The sequence below is a fragment of the Diabrotica virgifera genome, chromosome 1 (genome assembly GCF_917563875.1).
Source record: "Diabrotica virgifera virgifera chromosome 1, PGI_DIABVI_V3a".
NCBI lineage: Eukaryota > Metazoa > Arthropoda > Insecta > Coleoptera > Chrysomelidae > Diabrotica > Diabrotica virgifera.
In genome coordinates this window covers 262,685,798-262,702,098 of record NC_065443.1, presented here as the reverse complement: position 1 = coordinate 262,702,098, position 16,301 = coordinate 262,685,798, and the positions used below count along the sequence as shown (strand labels likewise).

General features: G+C 34.8%; 1 protein-coding gene across 8 annotated transcripts in view; it reads right to left on the bottom strand.

Moving 5' to 3' along the window:
* Nucleotides 1-16,301, bottom strand: part of LOC114329438 (G protein-activated inward rectifier potassium channel 3) — a 273,370-nt gene that overhangs the window by 112,147 nt on the left and 144,922 nt on the right. For 7 of the 8 annotated variants that reach the window (XM_028278549.2, XM_028278553.2, XM_050649641.1 and 4 more), the window contains one exon: nt 5,912-6,206. The exons of the other annotated variant lie outside the window; for it this stretch is intronic. In XM_028278549.2, the coding sequence (XP_028134350.1) occupies nt 5,912-6,051 (140 nt within the window). In that variant the 5' untranslated portion in view covers nt 6,052-6,206. The remainder of the gene's footprint in view (nt 1-5,911; nt 6,207-16,301) is intronic. 8 annotated transcript variants of the gene reach the window in all.

Genomic DNA, 16,301 nt, shown 5'->3' with positions numbered 1-16,301 from the left:
ATATGAATTTTTAATGATGATCCAGATCTAAAGGGCATCTACAGTTTTAGTATTTAAAAATGAGGATTAACCAACTAAAACTCACTGACACTCACAAACATTCAGCCGATTTCACAAGTGAAGATAGAAGGTAAAAGAACTGAGGGGCATCGAAGCTGAATAATATCAATATAGTAGTGGGCGGGAATGACAGCCGCACATTCAGAGCAGTAGTCAACAAAGTTATGTGCATCAACGGGATTGTCAACATCCACAGGCATAGATACAAACTGAAGAGGAAGAATGCTATTTACCATTACAGCACTACGTTGGTAAATGTCTACTAATGTACACCCGGATAGGCACAATTTGTTAGATCTAGTGTTACCAAGAATATTATTTGGAATAACACGTCCAGAAAAATTAAGAACTTCTTGATTTGGACTAAGTGCTGCATAATATATCGATGCTATAGCGAACATGTACATAAGTGCAAAAAGTGACGTTAAAATGAAGAATTCAGACACATTTCCTGCCACAAAAGGTTTAAGACAAGGACCTTCTTTGTCCCTAACTCCATTCAAAATCTATATTCAGGACGCATTAAATAACTGGAAGAGAAAATCACAGGAACGGTAATAGAACTTGTAAAAACGTGCATAACAAATCTTTTCTTCGCAGATGATCAAGTGATTATGGAAAACGATGAGGAAGACATGGATTATATTATGATTGTAAAGTGAACATTAAACTTGGAGACTCACAATCAACATAAACAAGACCAAGGAAGAAATCATCATCATTATCTTTGCCTTATCCCTATGCGGGGTCGGCTTCCCTAATTGCATTTCTCCACACAATTCTATCTTGGGTCATATCAATGTTAATCCCCTTTACCAACATGTCCTGCCTTATCGTCTCCCCCAAGTATTCTTTGGTCTTCCTCTCTTACTCCTTCCAGGAATCTGCACTTCAGCTATTCTTCGTATTGGGTGATCAACATCTCGACGTTGAACATGACCAAACCATCTTAACCTATGCTCTCTCATTTTGGCATCAATTGGTGCCACACCTAGACTTCCCCTAATATACTCATTTCTAATTTTATCCTTCTTTGTCACTCCACTCATCCATCTAAGCATTCTCATTTCCGCCACATGCATTCGTTGTTCCTTTTTCTTTTTCACTGCCTAACATTCAGTTCCGTGCATCATAGCCGGTCTTATGGCTGTTTTATAGAATTTTCCCTTCAGCTTCATTGGAATTTTTCTGTCACACAACATACCACTCGCTTCTTTCCACTTCATCCATCCAGCCCTAATTCTACTGCATGCATCTCCATCTATTTCTCCATTACTCTGTAATACCGATCCTAGGTACTTAAAACTATTGCTTTTCACAATCATTTCACCATCCAAAGATACCATTTTATTTGTAGTAACTCCACCTTTAAATGAACATTCCAAATAATCTGTTTTTGTCCTACTAAGTTTTAAACCTTTTTCCTCCAGAGCTTGTCTCCACTGTTCCAAGAAGGAAGAAATAAGGAAGGAAAATCGAAACGAGACATCCAACAGAAAATACATCAAGGCCGAAATGTGATGCAAACACTAAACTCGTTACTTTGGCCTCCTAAAATTAGTTTACGAACAAAATGACAATCTACAAGGCAATTGTAGAACCAATTTTGACGTACGGACCTGAATGTTGACAAATGTCAATGAAAGAAAAGAAAACACTGGAAGCAGTAAGAATGGACTATCTAAGACGAGCGTGTCAATTATCCAGACTTGATCACATCCCGAAGAAGAAGAAATAAGAAGATAAGTAGGAAGGATTTACAATGCCGTAGATACAAAAGAATCCAAACAACTTTTATGGTACGGGCATGAAATGCGAATCAAAGATGAACGATGGCCAAGCAGGGTTTTACTGTGCTCCATTGAATAGAAAAAGGAGAGGAAGACCAGCATTAGAATGGAGATAAGGAATCAAAGGAATAATGAGAAATAGAGACATAAATAATGCTGTAGAATTAACAAAAATTAAAATGTTTTCGCTCTTTTTGTATCGTCAGTAGGCAAAAAGCTTCTAAACCATTTTTAAGATCGTCAGTACAAACAAATATACTGAAGAAATCCAGTACAATTTTCAAAATCACCGATTTTTTACAAGGTCGTTAATGTTTCTTTTCCGTCGACCGTCCATTTATGATCAATTTTAACACCCTCAAAATCATTGATTAATGACCCCTATTAATGAATGATTTTCTATTAATGAACTATTTCCTTATAGGCAACACAATATACATTGCTTCAATAAATTAATTAAACGCTCTGTGATTGGCAGTGACCTGTGGTGTAGGTAACCAAACATATACCTATTTATATTCCCACTAAAAAATTTAAAATCAAATAGCCGCTGTTAGTACTATCTGTCATTGTATGTCATTATTTACTTTATTGTTTAAAATTCTGTGTATTTGAAAAATCAAAAGATGGATATATCTTTATTTCTGAAAAGTACGGTCGACGGAAAAGTTTTGTAACGAACTCGTGAATTAAAATGGCGATTAACAATCTCGAACATTAACGCGCTCGCGCCGCTCACGCGGTAAAATATCTCAATTGTCAATCGCCCTTATTAATACACTTGTTGGTTAAATAACTATTAATGTTGTGTAACTACAAACTAATCACATAAAGGAATAAGGCTGTGGTCTCCAATAAACGCCATACGCCGCGTATATCGTTACGCCATACGTGTTGTCTGTATTATTTGCAGACGGATGCCGTCTTCTGTTGCACTTTGAACACAGCACTCAACTGCTGTATAAGCATACAGACGTGACGTACTGCGTAATAGCTGTAATAGTGCACGCTGTGAGTGCGTGTGAGTGTAATAGTGAGCGCGTCAATAGTGTACGCTGGTTTCCCAGTCAGAAAACCGAGTCCGTGTGTGAATAATCCTAATAAGAGCGTGCAGGTGCACTTTGGACAGTCTCGTTTAAATACGAAGGATTATTTTCACAAGAACTCGGCGCTAACTTCGGAAACCAGTGTGCACTATGGACGGGCCCTAACGATAAACGCGGCGTATGGGGTTTATTGGACACCACCACCTAAGATCAATAAGCGATGCGTACACTTCTATAGCTTTACGCCATACGTCACGTCTGTACGCATACATATTAATAAATAATGTTATTGTACGCTGAACAATGGCTGAACGCAGCGTGTAACTGCTGTATAAACATACAGAGGCGACGTAACGAGTAACGTTACGTCTGGCATAATATAGTGGAGACCACCGCCTAAAAAAATAGTATATATAGTTGAGTCCCCGAGTCTTTACCTGTGCATCATCATTTAAAGCATACGAAATAAGTCGGAAATTTACTAAACGCAACAGTAAGGCCGTCCGCACATGGAGCGACGCTCGAAGCACTCGGCTCGATTCAAATCGCGTAGATCTCTCCCTGCCACTCAAGTCCCTTCGTTGTGGCATTGGGCTCCGTACACGAGGCGTTTACGATTGCAAAATCTCCTCGTCTTGTACGACTCTCGTCTCTTGAGATCCATAGTGCACGAGAAAGTTCGAGTGAGACGCACGTTTTTAGTCATAATAGGTAGTTTATTTTATTTGTTTCCTTCGTTTCTTGTTGTTTTTTTGCGCTGAATGAAATTTTACTTTTATTTAAAGATCGGTGCATGTTATGTTCATTGATTGTAGTACTACCTACTAACTTTGTGGAAATATATTGTTTGTAATATAAAATTCTGAAAACATTGAACTTTTGTTTCTAGGTGTTTTTTATAAAATTCTTTGGGGAAATAGAACCCTCAATTGTATAATGCTCATTGTATACAAATGATACTAAAAATGTAACAATACCGTACTTTTTACAGATCTAAATAGTCGTTTGGGTTGATAAATAAAAAAGATGTGAGCAAACTGAATCGACTAGTGTGCGGAGAGCAATCGCTTGTGCCGCAGGGTTCGTACAAGACGAGCAAGACGCGCGAACCTCGAGACCTGTTTTCGATCGACTCATGTGCGGACGGCCTAAAGTTCCTTCGTTGTGGCATTGAGTTCCGTACACGGAGCGTTTAGGATTGCAAATCTCCTCGTCTTGTACGACTCTCGTTCCGTGCGATCTGAAGCGAACGAGAAAGTTCGAGTGAGATGCACGTTTAGTCATTATTTTATTTGTTTGCTTCGTTTTTGTTGGTTCTTGCCCTAAATTAAATTTTAGTCTTTTTAAAGATCGGTGAATGTTATGTTCTTTGATTGTAGTACTATTAGCTTTGTGGAAATATATTGTTTGTAATGTAAAATTCTGAAAACATTGAACTTCTGTTTCTAGGTGTTTATTATAAAATTCGTTGAGGAAGTAGAAAAATACCCTCAACTGTATAATGCAACTGTATAAAAATGTAATAATACCGTACTCTTCACAGATCGAAATAGTCGTTTTGGTTACTATATAAAATATGCGTTAATTTATAAAAACAAAATCGACTAGTGTGCGGAGGGCAATCGCTTGTGACGCAGGGTTCGTACAAGACGAGCAAGACGCGCGAACTTCGAGACGTGTCTTCGATCGACCCATGTGTAGACGGTCTAAGTGACAGAAAGTGGGTATTATTCCGATCACGCGTTATAGTATAAAATTTGACGTTATCAAATAAATAGAATGTCAAATTTAAGTTTTGCTTTAAAATTTTGGTGCATAATTACAGCTACATTTGAAGTAGCTTAATAAATTTTTTTATTATCATTGACTAATAAATAAATAAACAATTTATAAAAAATTCGATAACATATTTTATTTTTGGTATTTTATTCACTTTGGCGGAACATTAAACACAAGCATTCCTTAACTGTGTTAACAATGAGTAGAGATGGCTGTTTTTGACAAAACACCGGTTTTCGTTTATACCGGTTTTTTCTACTTACGGTTTAACCTCGCGGTTATAACCGGTCAAAAATACCGGTTATTCCATAAACCGGTGTTCGGTTTTTTTATTCATAGACAATACCCAATAGGATACATTTACGGTGGGCGTTAGTTTTCTGTACTCCATTCGAATCGATATCAGTCTTATATCAGTATAGAAATCAGTCATCAGTGTTGTGAAATCGGTTTCAGTCAGCTGAAAATTTCTTATTTACGCGCGGGGAGCAAACAATTTTCCCATTTTACTCTGAATTCAGTATTTTTTTCACTAATCCGGTTTTTCACCGGTTATTACTTTAAAAAGAAAAAACCGGTTATAACCGGGACAAAAAATCAACCGGAAAACCGATCATTGCCAAGGAAAAAACCGGTTTTAGGTTATAACCGGTAGGTTTTTCCCATCTCTAACAATGAGGTTATTTGTACGTTGTCAAAATTTATCGTAAAATATCATAAACTTGTCGTAAAATTTCTAACTCTAATATAAAATTAGCTGTGAAAACAACTGTTTGTATACTATAAAAAAAAAACTCCAAAATGCAAAAATTCGACAAAATAACAGCAAAAAATTCAACAATCTGACAGCCACAAAAGTAAACAAACCAAAACGTCAGAAATTGTATTTAAAAATATGTGAAAATATCCCCAACCGTCTTTCTTTGTACCTATCTCTTTTCAATACACTGAGTCTAGATCGTTCATAAAAATAACAAACAGGCGGCAGCTGGTTAGTTTCATGCGTGGAAGAGAATGATGCTAGATAAAAAGTATGTGTTTTATCTCGCCAGGTATTAATGACGCACGGGTAAGGACTCGCGGACTCAACTGTAAATGTTGAATTATCCATTAATAATTGTTATTGCCATCAAGACAGCTGGTAAGTATCATAAAAACCAGGTAATAGATACTAGTGTATCAATAGTAGTATTCGTAATAAATGTGTTATTTATCTAATTTAAAAGACATAAATACCTTGACCAAGTATGGGACCAAGCCTCTTCTCCAGAAGTGGTAGCCTTGAAGGCCAACATCGACATCTGGGAGAGACATCTCCTCAAACCGGACATGCTCACCATTGTCTGACCGGAAGATGTTCCCGTGGGTGACGTCATAGGTTCGGCATGGGAAACTCCCGATTAAACACTAAAGTACAACACTACGAAGCACTGTTGCAGTTCGTTTGCGTTTCGGCACACTAATACGTCTTCGTAATTAGTAAAGGACAACAAATGAAACATTGCTTTTTTTGATTGAAGGTTACGATAAGCTAATCAAACAATAACGGATGTTATTTATATTCTTATTTATTTAATCAAACTATTTCATTAACGTAAACCCGTCCCTTTGATTGAAATATTTTTTGAAATAAAATAAGAGACGTACTCACAATAAATTTATTATTTAATCCGGACACCCGGTTTCGCTGTCTATAATGTGCACAGCATCATCAGGTCTCGGTACCAGTAAACTAAATGCTACAAATGACAAAAAATCAGAATTAGTATGTTGTCTAAAAGAGTAAATTATAAATAGCAGACAACGTACTAATTTTGGTTCTTGAAGTTATACTTCTTTAGGCGCGATTGGGAAAATGTTGAGAGTTAGTTTTTATATAAACGACAGTATGAAGTACGCGCACACTGACACCCTGAAGTTAGTTGCTAAATCTTTCAAATTACGTATGTATTAGGGCAGATAAAGTGTGAAAGAAACATATTGGTAAAGCAAGTCATCAATCGAAGTAGCACAGAAAACGACAATAAATATCGTTCCCATACCACCAGATTGACAACAGGTGGAATACTTTCTTTGGTTACAACCTCCCGAGATTTTCAAAAATTATAAATCATACAGGATGCCGAGGAAATTAAGATGAGAGAATTTTAAATAATTCACAACCTATCTGCTCAGCGTGGTAAAAGTTCTAACAAGAAAGATTCCTTAGTACTCAACAAAAGAGTAAATGAATTAAAATGTATAAACATTTTCAATTTCTTTGCAACACGAAAATGCAGCAGCTGCATAATACTCTGGTTAAATCGGAGAGTGCAGGAAGAGTCTATACTGGTTTCGGAGGTTTTTCCTCCTCATCAGTAGTCCCATATCCTCTTCTCTCCGATTTCCCCAGGCATCATACTTTGGGCCTTCCCGAATTCCAAAGAACGAAATATCACGGATGTACACTTCGCGTCAAAAAAAACTGGTACACTTTTTTTTCCCAATGTAAACCTGTGTTCAGACTGGACACAATGGCTCGTGAATCACGGCGTTGTTGCCAGCACAGATAATGGAATTGCACTAAATCTAAATACAAAAATAACGTTCAAATTTTATGGTGGTGAATCGTAAAAGGGGCCATAGGTAACTCAATGTAAAATTCTAAACTGTTAAATTCCTGCTTCCCTAATCATTTTACAACAAAAATCATGAGAAGCTATTTGTATGGGATTAAAATCTGTATTAAAAACAAAAGCTAAAATTGTTCTAGGATTTAAACACATTCCAACATTTTGAAAAATACCTACATTTGCCACAGTAGGCATGTGTGTAAAAGTTAGGCCCACGTTATTATTTACCTTGTTGTTCGCACACTATTGACTGAATAAAACATCTTTATTATTATTCCTTTCTCCTCAACTGAGGCTATCTTATCAATTTTATTATTTTTTTAAACAAGAAATGATAAAATAAAATTTTTGACAGTTCAAATTGTCAATATTTATAATAACTTCACTGTGACGGAACGCAACCGATACACATTATGGTAATGTGTGTGGCCTAACTTTGGCGTATTTCTCTGAAAAATTCTTATTATATTTCTCATGATTCGAAAAAAAAATGAATAAATTTAATAAAACACATTTAACATTTTGACAGGCGACATTTTCCACCTATGTGCTTAATATTTCAGCAGTTTCGAATTTTATTGTAATACATAATATTTAAGTTTCACAATTGTTCACTGTAAAAGTTATTCATTTTGTATTAATTTCAAATTTTAATTTTTTCAGTGTGTTTTATTTATTAGTATTCCACAACTTTACGAGAAACCCTTCACATTTCTCGATTTTAAATTAAACATAATAATTTAATGTCATGTCTATAGTTATTATCTGTCATTCATGTCATATCTGTCATAAATTATAATAGAACACGAATTAATTTATGGGTACTTAATTGAGATGATGGAACATTACAAAATTAATAAGAGGAAGCGGATTTAGGATGCATGTTTAAATAAATGTGACTGACTAATCGAGAATGCTCGATGTTTTTTTAATTTTTAGTAAACATACTAAAAACTTGCGGTCTGCCGCACAGCCCTGCTTTTACCTGGTTTGATATAATATTTTAGTTGAACTGGCAACGTTGCCTAGAAATAAGAATGACATATGTGACAAGACCAATTTACACAACTAGAAAAACACGATTTTCGGTTATAAGACTTGTACCAGTTTTTTTTTACGCGAAGTGTACTAGAGCCATCTACCGAAAAACAAAGTAAGTCATCAATCGAAGTAGCACAGAAAACGACAATAAATATCGTTCCCATACCACCAGATTGACAACAGGTGGAATACTTTCTTTGGTTACAACCTCCCGAGATTTTCAAAAATTATAAATCATACAGGATGCCGAGGAAATTATGATGAGAGAATTTTAAATAATTCGCAACCCATCTGCTCAGCGTGGTAAAAGTTCTAACAAGAAAAATTCCTTAGTACTCAACAAAAGAGTAAATGAATTAAAATGTATAAACATTTTCAATTTCTTTGCAACACGAAAATGCAGCAGCTGCATAATACTCTGGTTAAATCGGAGAGTGCAGGAAGAGTCTATACTGGTTTCGGAGGTTCTTCCTCCTCATCAGTGGTCCCATATCCTCTTCTCTCCGATTTCCCCAGGCATCATACTTTGGGCCTTCCCGAATTCCAAAGAACGAAATGTCACGGATGTACTAGAGCCATCTACCGAAAAACAAAGAAGTCACCAATCGAAGTAGCACAGAAAACGACAATAAATTATATCGTTCCCATACCACCAGATTGACAACAGGTGGAATACTTTCTTTGGTTACAACCTCTTGAGATTTTCAAAAATTATAAATCATACAGGATGTCGAGGAAATTAAGATGAGAGGATTTTAAATAATTCACAATCCATCTGCTCAGCGAGTACTAAGGAATCTTTCTTGTTGGAACTTTTACCACGCTGAGCAGATGGGTTGTGAATTATTTAAAATTCTCTCATCTTAATTTCCTCGGCATCCTGTATGATTTATAATTTTTGAAAATCTCGGAAGGTTGTAACCAAAGAAAGTATTCCACCTGTTGTCAATCTGGTGGTATGGGAACGTAATTTATTGTCGTTTTCTGTGCTACTTCGACTGATGACTTACTTTGTTTTTCGGTAGATGGCACTAGTACATCCGTGACATTTCGTTCTTTGCAATTCGGGACGGCCCAAAGTATGATGCCTGGGGAAATCGGAGAGAAGAGGATATGGGACTACTGATGAGGAGGAAAAAACCTCCAAAACCGGTATAGACTCTTCCTGCATTCTTCAATTTAACCAGAGTATTATGCAGCTTCTGCATTTTCGTGATGCAAAGAAATTAAAAATGTTTATACAAATATATTGGCGTTTTTAGTAACCTTCTTCTTCTAATGGCGCTACAACCCTTTGTAAGTTTGGCCTGCTTAACAATGTTCTTCCATTCTGCCCTGTGGAATACTTTCCTTCACCTCTGCCTGATGTTTATGGTTTTAAGATCCCCCTCTACGTCGTCTATCCATCTTTTACGGGGCATTTCTCTTGTTCTATTTACTTGGGGCTTCCCTCTCTGAATTACTTTCACAGCTCGATTATCTGGCATTCTTTCTAAGTGACCAAGCCAGCTTAGTCTTTGTAACTTTACAAATCTAACAATATCTGCGCTCTGCATTAGTTTATCCAGCTCGTGGTTCATTTTAATTCCCCACGAACCATCGCTGCAATGTGTTGGTCCGAATATCTTCCTTAGTATTTTGCACTCAAATATTCTCAATTGATTTTCATCAGTGGTTGAGAGGGTTCACGTTTCACATACATATGTGACCACTGGTCCACTGTCGACACGACTACTGTTTTTAGTAATATTTATTACATTTTTTTGTCTTTGGATTTGTCTTCATAGGGAATAGAATAATTAAGTATTAAAATATGACAAAAAGAAGACTAAAAAGCAATATTAATACTATTTGACTATCTGTCAAAATAACTCATTTTGGTATCAATTTTACGGCCATAGCTGACTTACACCGGTTATCGCCCGGTAACCGTAGTCAAGCAGTGTCTAGCGGGGATATATTTGGTTGGGTGACCGCTTGGGACACCTCATGTTGTTGCCTTGCGTAATTTTTGTTATTTTTGTTATTATTTTAATAATTTTTTTGGAAAGGATTAAGTATAAAATTATTTTAATATTAAAATAAAGTATAAATAAACTGTTTAAAATATATTTATTTCGTTGAAATCATACAACAGAAGTACAACTTCTTACGTCCGTACGAAGTACACATACATTCTTTTTTTGTAATTTGTAGCATTTAGTTTATTCTTACCGGCACCTGATGATGCTGTGCATATTATAGACAGCGAAACCGGTCGTCCGAACTAAATAATAAATTTCCACAAGGAAGAAATTCCTGTAGTTGGCTGTATACCATTAATTACAAGTAAAATTTAATAAAAAATTTTTATCCTGGTAAAAGGTATATTAGTTTAAAAAGCCTTTATAGGGCTACAAACATAGAACCAAAACGTTTTCGCTCTGTAACAAGAGCATCATCAGTGTTACAAGCACATGGTGAGCCACCCAAAAATACAAAGGTAGAAACCTTTTACAAATAGACTAAAAGTCTTATATAAATATAAACATCCTAAAATCCAAAGGATGGATAAAATTCCTATGGATGTGGCTTTAGGGCAACATATGACTCCCACAGGTGGTAAGTGGGTTAATTAATTAGGTCATTATGTTATAAGAGGTGACAGGCAACTGTCCAGATATCACCTGAGTCCAAGTAGTGAGGTTTTGTCTCAGGATTAGGAACCTACATAATTGAAAGTTCTACGTTGCCGTGATGTAAAATCCAGGAAAAGTATTACATTAAATACAACAATGTAACTGTATAATATATTTATACCATTTAAATAAGATGAAAATAATTGTTTGATACATTGTACCCTGATATTTTTAGTGGTTCAAACATGCCTCGTAAGCAGCAATAATGATGTAATTTTCATACCGAAAATGTTTTGTGATGTAGCCCCAAAGGGTCTTTTTAATATAAATATATCTACGTGGAATGAAGTAAACACTTCTGTTGTATGTAGGCATATGAATTTATTAACCAACTGAGTTGGTTGGTAACCTCTCACTTGAACACAAATACTTACAACCTTGTACAATTTTCGAGCAAGGATGAAATACATTCACATGTGATCTGTAAAATCTTCGACTTCATGTCGACCATTTTTTAATATAGAATGTAAAAATGATGTAATTTAGAGGTTTTTATACCTAATGAAGTGGCTAGTTTCAATTACTTATACACTGGACGTTTACCCTGAGGATGGTCAGTTTGACCGAAAACGTTTTGTCCACTCCCTTGTGGATAAATTTTAAGTATTTTTAATAAATTCATATGCCTATATACAACAGACGTGTTTACTTCATTCCCAGTTGTTATATTGAAGGTATACAGCCAACTACAGGGTTTACCCCTTTTTAAAGTTATAAATATACCTGTTATAAAGGATTTTTAATATTATTTTGTGATTTATGGTAAGCTGCCGACTACAGGAAATTCTTTTCCTTGTGGAATTTGAAAATAACATTCAATAAAACTAAGTTTATTACATGTACCCCCTTATATGAAAATACAACAAGAAAGGTCAAACAATAAAAAAAGATGAAATATTTTGAAGATTTTATTTCACCTTATGGGTCATAGAATGCTGCAATTGAAAATAGATGTTCAAAATTAGGAGATTCATTCCATATGTGCAAAAACCTGTGCAAAGCCGATCGTTATTTTTAAACGTAAAATTGTGTACCATAATTCAGTGACCATGCCGTCAAGAACACTATTATTGGTTTCGAATCTTTACAAAAACTTGAAATAAAAGATAGGTAAAGTTTGAAAAAACCTTAGGATCAAGAAAATAAAGAATTCTTCCAAAGCAACAATCATGAGTTATAAGAAAACTTAGAAGATATGGCTATCAACATGAGAAAATGGAGAATGATATTTTATGGTCATCTAAAATATATGAATCCTTAAAGACTTGCCTATCGCATTGACTTTTCAATCTCAAGATCTTATTCAAAATGGGCAAGCCAGATTAAACAAGATTTCCACTAAGCGTGAGACTTCTACCAAAAGTCAGTCATGAGAAAGATGAAAAATTCTTCGTGGCCATAATGGGTCGAATTCTTTATAGGTCTAAATGTCAGTAAACCAAGACGAGGTTTAATTTAATCAATAATAGAAAAAGATATCCATGCTAGAACCAGACTAAACGAGTTTGGTCGGCAGTATCCTTGATCTATAAGTAAAGTACATACAGGCTTTTCACAAAATATAGCATCAGTTCTAAAAGGGAAGATCAACGACGTGCTACTACTCGCTGAGTATTTCCATTCAAAAACTTCGACAGGTTCACTGTTTCCACAAATAATAAATATCGTTGCGGAAGTAACAATAATTGTTATCGCATTGTTTATGGTAATACTTATCAACTAAGGAAAGAAAAACTGACGTATACAAAGTAAATATAAATATGGAAATCAAATTAAATGAACCGTTAAGGTTTCTACATAAGTCAGATTAATTGGGGCCGTGGCCGATCCGGGTTATCGAAAATCCAAATTAGCAAGTCGGCTAAAATCCACGAAAGGTTGTAACGCTACGGAGGAAGTAAGATGATATTTAAATAGTATATGTGAAAAACTGGACTGCAGTGGCCCAGAGAGAAGATACGTAGGAGTGGGAGAGAGCATATTATGTTAACACTTACAAATATGCCGTATAGAGGGCAACATTTGTGAAAATGAAATATCTATTATGTAGTAGAGACCTAAGAATGGATCTAAGGATAAGGTTGTTGCTCTGCCACGTTTTTACAACTTTGCCCTACGGATCTGAGGTCTGGACATTGAAGCAATTTGGTCCAGGGCGCATCTGTTTTGAGATGGACGTTGAGAGGTGACTCAAATTTTTTTGGAGAAATTGCTTGAAAATAACTCAAATAATAATATTTGAGTTATCCTCCCACTCAAAATGGTCTGGAACATTGTTTAAATAATCAAAATGTCAAAATATGAAGGAAAAATTCGATTTTTTTTTTGGTTTTTTGATTATAACTTTAAAACTATTCATTTCTGAGAAAAGCTGTACTGACATAAAAGTTGTGTCATTTCCTACAATATAGAATTGGTTAATTTAAAAAAAATAGTCACCCTTATTGCAAAATAGCAATAATTGCGAAAAAAACCATACAAAATCAAGTATTCGCATTTTACGTTTTACAACCATTTATGCTATACTTATGACCTTCATATTTTACCCAGAAAAACTTTATGATATAGTAAAATAACACTGTAAATTTCATTAAGATCAGTTTAATATATTTTGCAAAATAAATTTTGCAATCCAGCTTTCGCAAAAAAAAAATTATTTTTTTAAAATGTTGCAGGACTGAAAATAAAGCAGATAGCAAGTTGAATTTTTTTTTGCTTATAGAAGTGTACTGTTTCTTTCATTTGCAATTTGCAAAATTAAAATCGATTAATTACCACGGCGTCAGGAAATTTTTTAAATAAACATTAATTTTTGGTGCTACGCGCAGGACAGCGGTGTTTGATTCACACAAGTTGATTTCCACCAAAATTTCGTCCAATCTTTATCTAATATATTATTTTCTTACTTTTTGTTGTATTTTAATATTTTAATTCCACAAAAATTAAACTAATTTTATTATTAAAAAAAGACTAAGTTTTCACTCTAATGGCATATAACATATCCCACCAGAATGAAAACAATGGGAACCTTCTCTGGTAACACCTCCGAGGCTTCTACAATTTGCAAGCCATACGGATGCTGAGACTAAGGAAGATGAGGGAATTCCACAATTTACAATTCACGTCCCATCTGCTCAGCGCGGTAAAGTTCCAACGAGACTGGTTCCCTTCATACTCCACACAGAGTAAATGTAAATTAAAAATGAATAACCATTTTCAATTTCGTTGCAAAACGAAAATACAGCCGAACAATATTCCAGTCCAATCAGAGAGTGCTGCAAGCACCTCTACCGGTTTCGAAACTTATTAGTCTCTCATCAGGAGGCACATATGCTGCTCTCCCTGATCCAACCAAAACAAACCCCAGCGTGTAGTCCCGAATTGCAACGAACGAAATGGCATAGATGCCCTAGCGGCAACTGCTAGCAAAAGACTAAGTTTTCACTCTAATGGCATATAACATATCCCACCAGAATGAAAACAATGGGAACCTTCTCTGGTAACACCTCCGAGGCTTCTACAATTTGCAAGCCATACGGATGCTGAGACTAAGGAAGATGAGGGAATTCCACAATTTACAATTCACGTCCCATCTGCTCAGCGCGGTAAAGTTCCAACGAGACTGGTTCCCTTCATACTCCACACAGAGTAAATGTAAATTAAAAATGAATAACCATTTTCATTGAAAATTCCAATTGAAACCAATTGAAAATGGTTATTCATTTTTAATTTTATTATTGTTTAAACACTTGCATATGTTTAAAAATAATAAACTTTTATTCTCTAAGTTAAAATACATGAACAAAGAAAGTTTTTGCTAAAAAAAGTGTTATTTCAAAGGATATAGTATGTGATTTTATTTTGCAATAAACAAATTTATTTATTTATATCGAAATGTAATAAAAATTAAAATGTATCAATAATTATCAAAGGTCATTGGAATGCCCAATCAGAGCAAACTATCCGCTGTCCTGCGCGTAGCACCAATAATTAATGTTTATTTAAAAAAATCCTGACGCCGTGGTAGTTAATCGATTTTAGTTTTGAAAATTGTAAATGAAAGGTACAGTACACTTCTATAAGTAAAAAAAAATTCAACTTGCTATCTGCTTTATTTTCAGTCCTGTAACATTTTGAAGAAATTAATTTTTTTTGCGAAAGCTGGATTGCAAAATTTATTTTGCAAAATCTATTAAACCCATCTTAATGAAATTTACAGTATTGTTTTACTGTATCATAAAGTTTTTCTGTGTGAAGTATGAAGGTCGTAAGTGTAGCATAAATTGTTGAAAAACGTAAAATGCGAATACTTGTTTTTGTATGGTTTTTTCGCAATTATTGCTATTTTGCAACAAGGGTGACTATTTTTTAAATTTCTAACTAATTCTATATTGTAGTAAATTTAATTACGCAACTTTTGTGTCAGTACAACCTTTCTCGGAAATGAACACTTAAAGTTATAATCAAAAACGAAGAAAAAAATCGAATTTTTTCTTCATTTTTTGACATTTTGATTATTTAAACAATGTTCCGGACCTTTTCGAGAGGGAGGATAACTCAACTATTATTATTTGAGTTATTTTCAAGCAATTTCTGCAAAAAAATTTGAGTCACCTCTCAATGTCCAAATGTACTAATATTTTTACAGATGCGCCCTGGTCTAATTAGATATTAACAACTTGGAAGCTTTTGAGTGTTAGTGTTATCAAAGAATGCTACGAATATCATGGGTAGACAAAATTAGCAATATTAAGAGGCAGAAGCTTGAATATTCCGGTCATATAGTAAGAGGACCTCGTTATAGTCTGCTGGGTTTGATTATAGAGGGCAAAATAAAAGGTAAAGAGATGTAGGAAGAAGATGAACCTCCTGGTTACAAAATCTAAGGAATGGTTTAGTCTGAGCTCTAACCAACTATTTAGAGCTGCCGTAAGTAAAATATGAATTGCCATGTTGATATCCAACATTCGATAGAAGATAGAACCTTAAGAAGAAGTACATGAAAACTGCTGAATAGAGGAGGACAAATATGTAGCAGTATATTTTGGCAATTTCAAGGGTATGATTTCGTTTTGAACAATCTTTTGCTAATTTCGTAAAAATGCAATAAGAATCTCAAGTGCCCTTTTCCGTATATTTCGTACATCCGACATAATATTTTAATATGTTGTTGCTTAAGATGTTTAATAATAATTGACATAATATTTTAAGTTTAAAAATGTCACCCCTGTAAGTTTGTTCGTTTAATATGCTTTGCGTAGGAGATTACAATAGTAGTTATTGTTACGACCACCA